At 41.9% G+C, this 15795-nt stretch overlaps 2 protein-coding genes across 2 annotated transcripts in view; both read right to left on the bottom strand.

The window, feature by feature from the left end:
* Positions 1 to 8380: 8380 nt before the first annotated feature.
* On the bottom strand, positions 8381 to 10518 carry LOC117457684 (uncharacterized). The gene is made up of 3 exons (XM_034097884.2): positions 10089 to 10518; positions 9580 to 9695; positions 8381 to 9447 (listed from the first exon to the last, which is right to left on the bottom strand). Exons 1-3 carry the CDS (start codon positions 10420 to 10422, stop codon positions 8644 to 8646), a joined length of 1254 nt encoding a protein of 417 aa, XP_033953775.1. The 5' UTR covers positions 10423 to 10518; the 3' UTR covers positions 8381 to 8643.
* A 2090-nt stretch (positions 10519 to 12608) lies between these two features.
* The window catches only part of LOC117457465 (eukaryotic translation initiation factor 4 gamma 1-like), an 80744-nt gene continuing 77557 nt past the window's right edge, over positions 12609 to 15795 (bottom strand). Inside the window, 4 exon segments of the mRNA XM_071205226.1 lie at positions 12609 to 14056; positions 14384 to 14524; positions 14632 to 14713; positions 15338 to 15472. Coding sequence (XP_071061327.1) covers positions 13869 to 14056; positions 14384 to 14524; positions 14632 to 14713; positions 15338 to 15472 — 546 coding nt within the window. The 3' untranslated portion in view covers positions 12609 to 13868.

Below are 15795 nucleotides of genomic sequence, written 5' to 3' on the forward strand. Positions count from 1 at the left end.
ATGTATGTATTAAAGACGTTAAAAATGTCGTTGTCTCTATTTTGAACTATGTTTCTGTTGATAAAATTAAATGTCCATCTTTTAAGCTCAATGTTTTGAGGAGTAGAGTCCAATAATATTTGACCAGCTTGTATGAAATAAACACATTTGATAAAAACAACAATAATGGGATTGAACGTGTACAATGAGACAAATATAAAAACACTGAGAAGTATAAATACATCTTCTATTTCATACCATGGGTTATTTTATTTAAGAAATGCAGTGTTGATTAAAACATCAAATGAACAGATACCAGTTCTTTAATAACCAACATGTCATACAGTAATTAATATATACTGTATATGTTTACAGTGATCCAACCCAACACGATTTAATTCATATATACATTAAATAAACCCTGATAAACACATTTGAATACTTGAACAGCTCTTATGAAATCACCACATTTTTGAAAAACAACAAAACAATGTAATTGAACCCAAAAGTAGAAACACCCAGAACAATCTGCACACACATCTTCTAGTGTTGTTGTATTTATTAAATTCAAAGTTGTTTAAATCACAAATAGAACAGATACCGGTACTTTAGTAACCAACAAGTCATACAGTAATGAATATATACTGTATGCGTTTACACAGTGAGGCACACACAGAATACATTTAATTAACATTTTATTATAAAATCAAGTCTAAAACACAACAAAAAACACTAAATATGAAAAGGGAAAATGGAGGGGGTGATGTAGGAAGAAAGAGGTGAGGGAAATGGAGGAGGGAGTAAAGTAAACAAAGGATGGAGTAAGGGGAGAGAGGGTGCGGTAGCAGAAGTACAGTAAAAGGGGGAGGGAACTTAATCGTGAGTTTTTTACATCTATTATACAGATTGTGGGAAACTGAGCTCCAGGAGAAAACCCTGAGTATGAAAGGGGAAGGCAGTAAGGGGTGAGGGGAATGTAGGAGGAAGGAGGTGAGGGGAAGGGGAGGAGGGCAAGAGGAGAGGGAAAAGACAGCTACTGACATCCAGCCTCCTCCTTCTCCCCTTTGCTTCCCTTCTAACTACATCTCCTAATAATACTAATAATACTACTTCCAGCCGATTACGGAATTTGAAGATGGAGGTGGTAATTGGCCTACAAAACAGTGTACAAGGCGCCTGCTCTGTCGTCGTCGGGGACATCTGCGACGATACGGAGAAAGGGAATCATGGATTTTCTCCACCGTGATGTTTTCAAGGCGGCTATCTCCTTGAACACAACGTCTTTCAGTTGTTGGAGTTCACGGATACTCTCGAGCAAAGTGACTAATCTCTGCATCCTTCTCCTCAACAACAACGTTCCTTCCTGTTGTTTCAGTTCGTGGTTTCTCTCATGCAAAAACTACTATCTCTGCATCCTTCTCCTCGACCACAACGCAACTTCTCTTGTTTCAGTGTCTGGTTTTCCTTCAGCAAGGCGGCCTCCTCCTCAACACAATGCTCCTTCAGTTGTTTGAGTTCCTGGTTTCTCTTGACGCAAAGCAGCTGTCTCTACAGATTTCTCCTCAACATCACGTTCCGTTTGTAATTGGAGTTCCTGGTTTCTCCACGCAAAGCAGCTATCTCAACAGATTTCTTCTCAAGACAACGCTCCTTTTGTTGTTGGAGTTCTTGGTTAGTCTTTTGCAAGGCGGCCATCTTTGCCTCCTCCTCAACACAATGCTCCTTCAGTTGTTTGAGTTCCTGGTTCCTCTCACGCAAAGAAGCCATCTCTCCAGCGTTCTCCTCAACACAGGGTTCTTCAGTTGTTTCAGTTCCTGTTTTCCTTCTCAAGGCAAGCCATCTCTGCTTCGACCTTCTTGTGTGTCCTCTGGAGCATTCCGTATTTCATGTTCAGGTCCTCATTGTTGACGCGCAAGACGTTGTGCTCAATTTCTGGGCTTTCACTTTCACATGATGCTTAACTAGCTCAGCTACATGCCCTCTATATGCTTTCAGCGTCGCTTCCATCCTCTTAGCGCCTTCAAACCTCAAGCTTATTCCTCAAAGTCCTTTCCTGCTCCAGCAACAACTTGATTTCCTGATTTTCTTTTCGCAGAATCTCGAGGTTGACTTCCCATCTCATCTCTATTGTTCATCTCCATCTCTACTGCGGTGATGAAATGACCTGTTGTTAAGCAAACTGAATATAATTGTTCAACTGAATGAAAGCCACAAAAATGGTGTTCACTTGGATTATCTCGTTAAAATAGACCGTCTCCCTGATGGTAGCTTCCTGCAATGATCTGATGCACTGATGAACTCACCTGCAGACTTCCCACATCAAGGCAACTCTGTCATCGATCTGAAGGTTCCATTTGTGATGTCAGATTCTATAACACATAGGTGTGAGCAAGCTCTCTGATTGGTCAATAGGCGTGTTTGATTCCACGATCAAACAACGGTCAAATAGAACGTGCCTTTTCACAACAAGTCAGTATCCCTCCGCGTCTGAGAAAAACGGTATACCGTTGGGCCGAAAAGCAAACTGCCTGCAGTTTGCTTTCGAACTGGAACAAGAAAGCAAATGCCCGAATCAGCAAAGGCTTTTACCACCATCCAAGGAAGTCGGTGAAGCCTGGGGATGCGGTGTGGTTATAGCATGGAGCCCTTGGGGGTGAACAGCCTGGGGTCCATGATGACCCGCATTAGTGAAGAGGCTGGCACTGCTACGCGTTACACAAACCATTGCGTCAGAAGCACCTGCAGACAGCGGGCCGGGTTGGAGGCCAGAGAAATGATGTCCGTTAGCGGGCATACAACGAGTCATCGCTTCGCAGCTACTGGGCTCCATCTCTGGACAATAGAAGGATGTGGAGCAACGCGCTTTTTGCCGGTCCGGGACACGCCATGAAACGGCCACTGGAGGAAAGCTCTTCCGATAACCTACCCGTGAACACCACGGCACCACCTGCACACAGTCTGGCCTGGAGTTCATGGAGAGCTGTTTCAAAAATTGCACTTTTAATGGCAGCTTGAACATCCACCTTCATTCTGAAGCCAAAATGTTAAATATGTAAATAAATAAATAAATAGCCTAATTCAAGAATTGTTGTCAATAAATTGGTTAATAATATATTATTTACTATAATTATATCAATAACTGTAAGCGGGGAAGCAGGAGTGTTCGATTGATCGGCTAGCGTTACCAAGGGAACTACTTTATAGGAACTACTTTCTGACGGAGATTAACTCAAGCAGAAAGTGTAGGTTTGGGAGCAAATTAGCCCACATTATGAAATTATTTACGATATTGTTGATTACAATGATAGTTTGTGTTATAGAATCGCAATCATACACTTGAGGCCGTTCTTGAACGTCATTATTGGTACTCCAGTACAGGCGTACGGACCTCGGCGCAAGCGCCTCGGTCCTGCCGCAGTACTGTACAGTACTAGTTAATATACACCAATGCATTATATTCTCATAAGTGAGTATCTACGTCTCTCAGAGAAGCAGCCCTGTTCCCAGCATTGTGACTGTGTATTTGCAAAGGATGATACAAGCAAAACAATCTAATCATAACATTAAATAAAGTTGTTGCATAAATGAAGAGGAGTAAAAAGTAAGAATAATTCCAGTCCGGTATCCTACATAATAAAATATGACAATCATGAATGTCTTTCTTTTTATGAAATCAGGATCCCACATTTGTTTTAAACACTTGCAAATGATATATGCTAGAAACCAATGGATTGATATCATATTTACAAAGTAAAGTCCTGTACTCTGCAGGTGCTGGTAAAGAGCAATACAATGACAACACCTTTCCACCAAAACAACTAGTTGGTAGGTAGGTACGTAGGTAGGCAGGCAGACAGACAGATAGATAGACGGACAGATATGATAGATGGATATCATATATAGATACTTCATTCATCCCAAATTGTGAAATGTGTGGAAACAAGTATAAACACAATAACATTAAATACAAATGAAAGCAATAGACAGGAATATATGCATATACAGTAGAAAGGACACGATGAATATTATAACATGTAATGTAGCGTTACTATGAAGGCTGACCTAAATACGGTGCTTTTCTACAGATTACTTTATTACTGCACTGGTAAAGTCAAATTAGGGCGATTAATAAGATGTGAAGTGCTTTGTAACTTTGACCCGCTTGACTGAATACACAACAAACAATGAAGAAAGAGTTGTATCTGGGCTGCTTCGCTGCCAGCTGCTCCCCGGGACCCGGAAGTGGCGTAAAGCCTGCACTTCAACATCAACGAAGGTGCTCGAGATATGCTGTATTGAACCAATAACACAAACTAACTGTATCACTATAACATGATGATGAGGGTGATGGTGATGAAGAATGCATCTAACGTTCCGCTGTTCATTATAATAAAAAAACAGAGCATTAAACAAACCATCATGCTCTTACTTTGAAATCATGCGGAAATGTAGTCATCAGCGGGCCATCACGTGGTTTCCGAAAACAACCGAGTGACACGAGTAGATTTTAGCCGAGACCGGCGGAAGATATGTCTCAAAATTCCGTGTGTGTAAAAAGACGATCCGCGAACAGAGAGTTGAGATCCGTGAACAGAGAGTTGAGATCCGCGAGCGCATTTTTGGTCCACAAATACAAAGTGGATTCAGAAATGCCTGATCGAAAGTTGGAAATGTTAAAGAGATATTCACAGATCTTTTTTTTATTTGTGAACATATTTAGCGTATTTGCAGATCCGTTTTACATTTGCAAATGTATTTGTGAGTTTGTAAATCTTTTAAATGCATTTGTGGATGTTGTTTTACATTTACAAATCACATATTTACACACAAATTATTTTTATGTTCACACAAATAATTATGAGACATATCTATGCCCATAGGAGAGCTAATCCAAAAACCTCCTCACACCTCCTCATCAAATCCAGATCTTCAGCATCACCACCAGTGTCTAGACCCCGGGGGGAGGGGGGGTCCCTATATGCTCACGGCTTTTCCCCCTTTAGATATACGATTTCAGGATCGGGGTCTAATCGCCAAAGACTTAAAGGTGGGGTAGGTAAGTTTCAGAAACCGGCCTACCTGCCTGTCAGCCTTCCATCGGGGCACACATTTATCTCGTGCCCTCATTGGTCATGTGCGCGTTCGTGTGTGTTGGAGGAGGGGCTCTGTGAGGAATTGGCACATTTTCTCCGGTTGTGTATTTTCAAATTCTAGCGATCTCGAGCCGGTTTCTCAAACTTACCTACCCCACCTTTAACATTTAGCATATGACATGTGTCAATAAATGTTCTTTAAACAAAATGAAGTCTCTCCTGATTGAACTGATCGATTAGACACTACTGTCTATCAAACTGTAGTGATTGTAGGCTATGTATTACTTCATGAATTGTACTGAACGTGGTTTCTCCTTGTTTGTCATGCTTTGCTTTCTGTTATTTTGTTCATGTCTGTAAGACGTTGCTTTTGTCGGGACCCCCTTGAAAACGAGACGGTGCATCTCAAGAGGTTAATCCTAATAAATACATGTCTATATAATCCAGCACTGAAGTCCTGGTTCACGCATTAGTCAAATCCTGTATTGACTATGCAACGCTGTCCTCTCTGGCCTCCCCATCAAACTCCTCAAGAAACTCCAAATCATTCAGATTTCTGCCGGATGAACACCCGCACCAAATCCTCTGACCACATCACCCCATCCTCATCCAACTCCACTCCATATTTGCCTCTGCCATGGGGCCAAAATGAAATAAATAAATATAGGGGTTGTTTCTTCTCTGAACTTCTATCCTGCATCCCTCCATCTCAAATAAACCATAAACAAATACATAAAGTGTTCACTGCAGCGATCTATTTCACACACAGAACTTTATGAAAACTCGGTGGCGTTTTCGACCCAGGAGTTCAAAACTTTGAATCTCAATCGGATCCGATCAGATTTTGAAATCCCATTTTTTGTGATCCAGGATCAGACGAGTCGGCCACATGTTGTCCCTGGAGTTCAAAGCAATTCAGAATAGAATTGAATTTCCTGATCTGATCCTGATATCAAAGTGATCCTAATCCTGTTTTTGAACTCCCCAAAATCTGATCAGATCGGATTTATCTTTTGGGGAGTTCAAAACCAAAAAACAGGATTGGGATCACTTTGATATCCGATCAGATCAGGAAATCAAATCCAAGCTTTAATCTGGATCAAATCTTCAAAACGGGTAGTTCAAACCGACAACACAGGATTGGGATAAATTTGATCCCAAAAAACTGGATTATCCTGATCCCACCAGAGGCGTGGGTTTCCAGAGGATTACCAGAGCAAAACGTACTGGACAATTTATTTTAAAATAGGTTTCAATTTAAATAAGATGGCAAAGTTTGTTAACTGAAATAATACACCATTGCTAGCCTTCATGGCAAATACATTTTGTTTTTCCATTTTTGGTCAAGATTGAGGTGGCCTTTTTTGTTTTCAACCAAATGTTGATGACATAAATGTTTATGCTCATAAAAGTATCACAACAAAGATCGTCAATCACAAATGCAATTTAGATTAAAGAAAAAATATCTTCAACAAAAAAAAAGTCCATCATCTGTCATCGGCTTTCAAAAGTAATTGCGGACAATAGATGTCTCTGCAATGTGGTCTTTTGTCTTTCTTGTGTTATTTTTCATGTCCACTAGATGGCGATCGGTAGCATTAAAGCACTGATATTCAGGATCTAGTCATCTTGAAAAGTCGTAATCTGGATCAGGGTGATCCTATCCATTGCTCTGAACTCCAGGGACAACATCTGTCCGACTTGTCTGATCCTGGATCACAAAAAATGGGATTTCAAAATCTGATCGGATCTGATTGAGATTAAAAGTGTTGAACTCCTGGGCCCTGAAGACCAAAGGAAGACAGGCTTCTCCTTTTCAGCCTTTGTTATCATTTTGATAATTAAAAATATATATTCTTGTCCGTGGTTGTTTTGGCGTTCAGGGCATACGAGAGGTGAAACATTATTTTAATACCAAAACTATATTGAAATAGAGTCTAGCTTGAAATACTGACTAACATTACTTGGTTATTTGGCGATAACCACCAAAGTAAAGTAACTTCAGACGCAGACGTCACGTAGCTTCTCAGACGAGAGGGGTGGCGACGAGAGTGTCACGTTACTTCTCTCGCGGCATAGTATGGTAGGCGACGATCGACACGATTGATTATCAAGTCATTGAGGTGATTGTTTATACTGCTGGGTAGCTTGTGAAACTCAACATGGGATCAATACAGTTTTTATCTTAACCTATAATAATACATGACAAAATATTTCTTGATTATATTCTTCTGAATCTTCAAAGTTACTAAAGTTATCAAATAAATGTAGCGCAGTATAAAGTACACTATTTGCCTGAATGGGAGTGGAGCAGTACAGTACTTAAGTACAGTGCTTTGTTACTGTCTACCGCTGTTCCTTGTTCAAGATTGAAATGTGCAAGACGGTTTCTGCCCCTCTGTTCACATGTAGCCTTTCATACATGACGGTTTTCTGCCCTCTGTTCACATGTAGCCTTTCATACATGATGGTTTCTGCCCTCTGTTCACATGTAGCCTTTCATACATGACGGTTTCTGCCCTCTGTTCACATGTAGCCTTTCATACATGACGGTTTCTGCCCCTCTGTTCACATGTAGCCTTTCATACATGACGGTTTCTGCCCTCTGTTCACATGTAGCCTTTCATACATGACGGTTTCTGCCCCTCTGTTCACATGTAGCCTTTCATACGTGACGGTTTCTGCCCTCTGTTCACATGTAGCCTTTCATACGTGATGGTTTCTGCCCCTCTGTTCACATGTAGCCTTTCATACGTGATGGTTTCTGCCCTCTGTTCACATGTAGCCTTTCATACATGATGGTTTCTGCCCTCTGTTCACATGTAGCCTTTCATACGTGATGGTTTCTGCCCTCTGTTCACATGTAGCCTTTCATACATGACGGTTTCTGCCCTCTGTTCACATGTAGCCTTTCATACGTGATGGTTTCTGCCCTCTGTTCACATGTAGCCTTTCATACGTGATGGTTTCTGCCCTCTGTTCACATGTAGCCTTTCATACATGACGGTTTCTGCCCTCTGTTCACATGTAGCCTTCATACGTGACGGTTTCTGCCCTCTGTTCACATGTAGCCTTTCATACGTGATGGTTTCTGCCCTCTGTTCACATGTAGCCTTTCATACGTGATGGTTTCTGCCCTCTGTTCACATGTAGCCTTTCATACGTGACGGTTGAAGCGCAGCAGGAAGATGCTGGATGAGTCCACCAGTGAGGCGTCAGAAACGTTGATGCACACGATGACAGGACCCTGGAACATTTAACTTTGAAGGGTGAACATAATGACGACATCGCGGCCTACTCAAAAACCTTTGAACACAGACTGCGGCAGTTGCCACGTAATTTGCTGCCACACTTCCTGCATGAGGTGGACAATAGCTTCTTCAAGTATCCTCCACAACCAGCCTAGAAGTATTTTAATGTTGTCGCTGTTCAAGATGGTCATTTTAAAATGTTTTAGTAGTTAAACCAATAATAATGCTAGGACTGCAACTGACAGATATGTAGGCACATTTCATCTTAACGCTGTGTGATTAAAAGAATAAACTCATAGCAGGAGAGGCACACATATTTGCTATATCTTATCCCACTGAAAAGGCACTGCACCGATACTGATACAATATTGGCATAGTTCATCCCTGTGCTGCTTGGCTCGAGCTGTAGCATTGGTGGTGGCTGGCAGGGTGGCCTGCCGTAGCTCAGGGTCTTGTCTCCAGCTTCCTGGGACAGTGCCATGATCGGGTCCTTCCTGGTCAACAACTCCCGCCATGTACACGCTACAGTTCTCTGTGAGCAGGAAGTTGTGCAGAGCACAGCAAGCCAAAACAATGGCCTCCACTTTGGCAGTGTCTTGAATGTTTATGGAAGTTAGAAAGACTCGAAAACGGTTGGCCAGGATGCCAAAGGCATTTTCTACCACCCTGCGAGCCCGAGACAGCCTGTAGTTGAAGATGCGTTGCTCTACAAATAGCCTCTGGGTCGGATAGGGCGTCATGAGGTACTCCTTCAGGGGAAATGCTTCATCTGCCACAATGGAGTAGCAAACCGCCTGGTCAGAAGCAGGAGGGGGTGCAGGTGCAGGGATGCTGGATGTCCTATTCTCCAGGGCATCCTGCAGTGAGCATCCACCAAACACACCACCATCAGAAATCCTCCCGTTACAACCTACATCTACATTCAAGAACTTGTAGTTGCTGTCGGCCAGTGCCATTAGCACCATGGAAAATGTATGTTTGTAGTTGAAGTAGGTTGATCCGGTTCCTGGAGGCGGGCGGATGTTGATGTGTTTCCCATCCAGGGCACCTAGGCAGTTTGGGAAGTCCCACTGAGCCTGGAATCCATCAGCTACTCGCTGCCACTCTTCCACTGTGTCTGGGCACTGAAAAACAAAATAATGTTTTTAAGACCCATGCTTCATATGGCAGAGCAAACATGTGCTGTTCAAATGCCTACAGACCTCACTGCATTACATAGAGATTGCACAGTAAAACCAGTCAGTATCCACACATACCTTCAGGTATTTCTCTTTTAAAACCTCGTAGATGGCTGTACAGGTCTCAGGAACTAACTGCCGTATCGTTGACACTCCCACTCGGAACTGGTCGGAAAGGCTCCTGAAGCTTTCCCCTGCGAATATTAACAAAGAGTTTATACAGAGTTATCGACACAAGCAGCTGAACAACACACTCATTAGCTACACAACTACAGGTTATAGTTTACAAGATAGTTCGATTACTTTGGTTACTATGAAGATTTAGATTCATGATACACAATATAATGAAATATTTTATTACAGGTTAAGACTTTATTGATCCCTTGGTAAATGCTCAAGCTACCAAGCAGCACATTTGGTTTTGTACTTACACTAGTAAATCTTTTAATGCTATGACTTTGACTTCTAGAGTATTTCTACACTGCGGTATTACTAGTTTTACTGAAATGTATAAGTACTTCGTCTACCACTGCTAAAGCATAATATACAAAGTGCTGCAATTTTAAATATAGCTTTAGCTTGCATACCTGTTGCCAGAAATCGCAGCGTAACCATCAGACGTGTCCCCACGGAGATGCAGTCCCGGTAGTTGGTGTTTTCCCTCCGGATGAGTGGAGTGATGAGTTCCTCCAACGCGTGGAACTGAACAGGAAAAAGCCGAGCAAAATCTTTGAAATCTGGGATTTCATTTAACTCCAGCTCTCCACACAGGTGCGGGAAAGCCCCGTGAGCTTCTCGCTGCGGTATCCATGATCTCACCCATTTAGTGCGGTTTCTCCTAATTGCTCGCTTCCGCCTCTTGATATCTGCTTCCACGAGCAACAGGCCAAGGGCTGATACCGCCAGTGCCACACTGCACATGCTTTCGATTATAAGTCTTTATGTGAAGCAGTCTGAGATGGAAGAGAGTGAAAGTTGAACGCACGGGCTATTTGTTGTTTGTATATATATCACACAGTCTGTCTTCCGGTTACCTCTTTTGAATGACGAATACACACTACCGCCGCCTGCTGGTAAGGAGAGTTATTGCCACTCACGCATTCTTTCACACACACATACTATTGGGCCGGGCGCGACACCGTACTTCCGGTATCAGCCGTTTTACGCGAGGTGCAAGCAGCCGTACAGCGTCTAGGTGTTGCTAAGCTTCCTGTACTGAATATCATAGTCTATTGCCTTAATCAATATCTAGTCAACTCTAAAATACCACATATATGCAATGGCATGATAATATTATTGTGACAAGTGGGGTGTTCACCTGGTGTTTCCAGAAGATAGACGGAGATGCAGCCAAAATCGACGAAGGCCACTGTCGTTTTTCCATACATCTGCATCTGTCTGTAAGGGCAATCCGGCAACCCACACAGCTCTAGTTCACGCTGGTAACGACCTCGAGCACACGCCTCAAGTCCAGAGATGTCATCCGAAGACATGCAGCGATTTCTTCGGTCGTTAATTCAGAAAAAAAACCTAGTGCGCTCTGCCTGGCTACTTTAGCTAGCTGTTTATATTTGCACTTCCAGGATATTTGCACCTCCAGGAAAATGGCGTATATATATATATATATATATATATATATATATATGGCGCGTGTTGCATTGTGGGTAGCTCGTAACATCACTGTGTGTGAAAGAATACGTAGTGCGTACGTGCTACTTGGCCGTCAGCTGAAGTCTTCGCAGTGTGTTCCAGTCATGGTTCCAGTGCGACTGTTGGCCAAGACGCAGGAGACCTGAGGCGACACACGACAGTCGGGTCCGTCGCGACGTGTTCTTTGGTGTCAGCTTGGTGTGTCCGGACCTTCAAATGAAGGTTTGAGGAAGTTTGTCTGGCCAAGAGGCCCAGCACTGTGTTATAAGATGAACGAAGCTCAGAATACAACACGATGTGTTCAGGTCTCATCTCGAGTTGTTTGGGTTATATAATGAATAATGCATGTTTCCGTCAGGTTACATCCCAGTGGATTAAGGTCTACCCCGGAAACTGCCCTGATCAAAACCCTTTTAGATTGTTTTTGCACCTTTTTAACAAAATCAAAACTCTCTTTTAATCTGTTTTTAAAGGTCCCATGTCATGCTTTCCGGTTATCATGCATGTGAACGGTCTGCAGAGTCTCAAACCCTCAAAGTGCACCCTGTAGCGAGTAAAACTCTAACTCAGAGAAGACCCGTCTGCTGCCCCAGAACGCCTCGTTGGACATTTCTCTTTTTCAATGTTTTTCTTCCTGGTCGCAGTGGCGGATCTAGACCAATTTGAGTGGGGGGCCCAGTTATTTTCTGAGGGGGGCACAATAAATTCAGGACGAAAAAGACAAAGCCATTATTGCGCATAAGAAAACAATGCAATACAGTTATTGGTATTTGTTTCAGTACACATGTATTTCAGATACTTATAGTTACAGATTGTACGCTCTAATGGGTCCGACTAGAATGACAAATAGCGTTAGTTACACCTATCCCGTCAGCCAAGAAATCATTTAATCAAACTTTTTCATTTTCAGGGCCCCCCCCAGCCCGGTCGTAGTGAGTAAAGGTCACAGTGACGTAAGGGCTCCACGGATTGGTCCATACACTCAGCCTTATCTTTTCTCAGCCGAAAGTAGAAATGGCCATGACATGACAAAAGTGCTGTTTTTATAAATTTTTACTTTGTAAAGTGTCTTTGAGTTTCAAGAAAAGCGCTCAATAAATAAAATGCATTACTATTATCAGATGTTCTGTTGAAGTTGTTTTGCATTTTAGTAAAGACATTTGAAAAAAAGCTAAGCAACTATATTCCCTTGACTTTAGAGTACATGTTATCAATTGTTCTTAAATCATAGGGATGAGAAAACTCCTCGGATTCAGAAAATGCATTAACGGATTTTTTTGAGATTTTGAGAAAGTGAGAATTTTGAGAAAAAATGAAAATGTTGAGAAAGTCAGAATTTTGTGATATTTAGAAAAAAGCCCACATGAGAAAAAAACGTACATAAAACAAAGCGATAGTATACAACAGAAGTGATCGTAGTGTTTAGGATTCAACTGTCTTAATAAAAAGCAAAGGAAGACATTTTTTTTTCTTTTATTGGCAACAATCTTTATTATCTCTTCCAGTTTTTTGATGTGAAAAGAGGCATTCATTTTACTTTAATTAAATATCTTTTTAATAAAGTAAAGCAAAAAAGTATTTACAAATGTTCAATTAAATTGTAATCAATGACTTGGGTTGGATAATTATACAAGCACCTTCTGCCGGGCCGAGGAGAGAAAAATATAAATACAGGAGGGATAAAGACTTGTTTCGGGGGAATCACATGGCGATACGTTAGCATTTTTTCTTTGAAAAAACAGAAGCCATTTATATATTTACAGAACTCTCCTGAAATGCGTTTCCACTGGAGGAAGCAGAAAGGCTTTAGGATCCGAACTGTTGAGCTTTTTTTGTGTGTTTTATTCAAGTGGATCTTTTGTCCGTGTACTTTTTTTCTCCTATTTTAAAGATCCGACGACAGGCTTTGCAGGAGCGTGTTTTCTTTCTCTCAGTCCACAGTTTGTGTTTTGAAGCGCAGGAGTATAACCGACACATGGTTTTGGGGTTTTTGGGGCGTCAGGGAAGCATCGTCGCCCCCCAGCAGCAAAACATGGTCAAAGTTCATCGCCTCCCACTCGTAAAGTCTGCGTGAAATCTGTCGTCACGTCCACAAACCGTCCGTCTGAAACGTCCCTTCGACAGCGCTCGCCACTCTTCTTTGTAGTTTTTTTATTTTATTACAAAACACTCACTCCAACCATCCAACACAAGATGAAAGGGAAAGCTAACCGTCTACACTAGCGCTTGGTCGTGTAGATCCAACACCGATCGATGTGATGCTGCCGCTCACACGATGAAGTCATCAAAAATATAAATGTGAACAGCCTTTTAAAGTTTTTTTTTTTTTTTTTTTTTTAATATATCTGTCATTAAGTGTCTTGAATAGTGTTTGACCGTGGCGAGGAAAAACCAGCCGTTTGAAAAAAACAGGTTAACTTCAAAGAAATACTGAAGGAAACGGCTCTTCTCTCGCGGCTTTTCTCTCGCTCTTCTACTCGCTCTATTTTATCCTGTATTTATTTCCAAAAAAGACATTCAGTTGCGCAAAAAAGGGAACAAAAATAAAATAAAGGAAACCAAAAAAAAGAACTGATCGAGTGTTCGATCCGTAATACAATCTCTCCCAGTTGAAGATTTTTTTTTTTTCTTGCTTTTTTGTGTGTTTCTGTTTATGCAGAAGGATTTTGCCGATTCAGGTTTTTTCTTCTGAATCCTCCACGGAGCGTCTTCCTCCTCTAGCTGTTGTCGGACTCGTCTTCATCCTCGGCCTCTCGGAGCCACGTGAAGAAGGCGGTGACGGACTTTAGAGCCACGCCTTTCCCCTGCTGCTCCGCCGGGTCTTTGCTCGACTCCCACTTGTAGAAAGCTTCTTCTTTGATCACGTCCTCGTCGTAAAGGCTGTCGAAGAACATCCGCAGCAGGTCTGAAGGAGAGGGGAAACACGAGAGACGTTAATACATTACTCAATTACCAATATTATAAAGCCTAACACATACTACAACATTCAGAACTAAAAACGGAGAAGCAGCGTTCAGTTTTTATGCTCCAAATATCTGGAACAAACTCCCTGCAGGTCCGCTGAAACTTTTAAAAGGAATAATTGACCTACATTTGATTGATTTCTCAAACTTATAACTGAACTTATGAGGCCATATATAGCGGCCCAGCCCGTAGAATATTTTCTGTACGTGGCCCTCGGTGAAAAAAGTGTGGACACCGCTGCTCTAAATGATGTTAAGAAGTCACTCACTGGCCGGCTGCTCCAGCTCCACCATCAGCGCCTGCAGAGCGTAGAGAGCCTGCAGCTCCTTCTTGTCGTCACTCAGGTATTTCTGCAGGACCTTCGCTCTCTTCTTGATCTTAGCGGCGTCCACCTTGTTCGGGTTCTCATCTGCAGGAAACAAAACGCCATTAACGGGACTGGCATGGCGCAGTTCACGAGGTAATTCTGACTTGATTGAATGCGTAATATGTACAGGGACCATGCGGATAACTCACAGATGATGGCTGACTGACAGATGCTTGTCATCAGAGCTCTGACCAGCATGTTGGAGGACATCTGCTGCTCATCCAGGTTAGCCTGCACACAGAGACACATTCATGTACACGCATGCAGAGAACCAAGAGCCCGACAACTGGGTGAGCGTTAGAGAAGCATGGTGAGGATTCAAACAGGATTGTTTTAGATTTTGAGTAAAAGTGAGAATTTTGATAAAAAAGTGAGATTTCAAGAAAAATTTGAATTTTTAGAAAAACTGTAAAAAAAAAAAAAAAATTAGAATTTAGAGATTTCTAGAAAAAAGCCAGAATTTTGAGAAAAAAACTCAGTATTTTGTTCATGGCAGGATGTGTGATGACCTAGAAGAGCATCAGGACTGTTTGAGGCAGGTGATAGCTATGTGATTAACATGATGATTCAGACTCTATGGAGAGAGACATCAAGCATGCTCATTTCTGACGTGGAGCTAATCTGAAGTAAACATTGAATACTGCTTTCTGTTCCTCCATCTTGAGACTGTGTGACTCCCTCTCTTGGGTATCAGCATGTGAAGGACACTGCTCAGGAACTAGCTGATGCTCTGTAGGTGATGACTACTTCCCTTCTGGAGAGGATCCCAGATACATGGATCCTGAGACTGAAGCTCAAGCCGGGGACGAGGGATAGCAAACAGAAAAGCAGATGTTAGTAAACATTCGCCCTCACCTCGATCCAGTCAAACAGCCTCTGGTCGTCGGCCTGATCCTGGATCAGCCTCTGAATCTGTTTGCTCAGCTCCTCAGAGCTCAGCTCCTCCTTCTGACCGTCCTCAGACTCCACACCCAGCGTGAACTCCACCTTCTGCACAACACAAACGCGCTTTATTATAACAATACATTCATTACATTTGTATTGGAGCGCTTTTCAAGGCACTCAAAGCGCTTTACAATTACACATATTAGACATGTAACGGTTATTACTGCGGACAATACCCAAATGTATCATCATCTGTATTTTGTTTTATTATTTTAGACGGTGCACATTGATAGACATTTATGTTCATGTAGTATTATTAATTTTGACTTTTTATTTTATTTCCTGCAGTATCTTTGACTTTTTACATTAATTATATAAAATATTTTGCATTGTTTTGTTTATATTTGATATAATATTTTTCATTTGTA

This window comes from Pseudochaenichthys georgianus, chromosome 13, assembly GCF_902827115.2.
Source record: "Pseudochaenichthys georgianus chromosome 13, fPseGeo1.2, whole genome shotgun sequence".
NCBI lineage: Eukaryota > Metazoa > Chordata > Actinopteri > Perciformes > Channichthyidae > Pseudochaenichthys > Pseudochaenichthys georgianus.

Bases quoted from the DNA above. Each gene is read 5' to 3' on its own strand.
- LOC117457684 (XM_034097884.2), bottom strand. From the start codon at position 10,422: ATGTGCAGTGTGGCACTGGCGGTATCAGCCCTTGGCCTGTTGCTCGTG. The intron at 9,696-10,088 runs GTATGCAAGCTA...TAATATTCGCAG, and splicing joins GCTGCGATTTCTGGCAACAG to GGGAAAGCTTCAGGAGCCTT. The intron at 9,448-9,579 runs GTATGTGTGGAT...TTTGTTTTTCAG, and splicing joins TAAAAGAGAAATACCTGAAG to TGCCCAGACACAGTGGAAGA.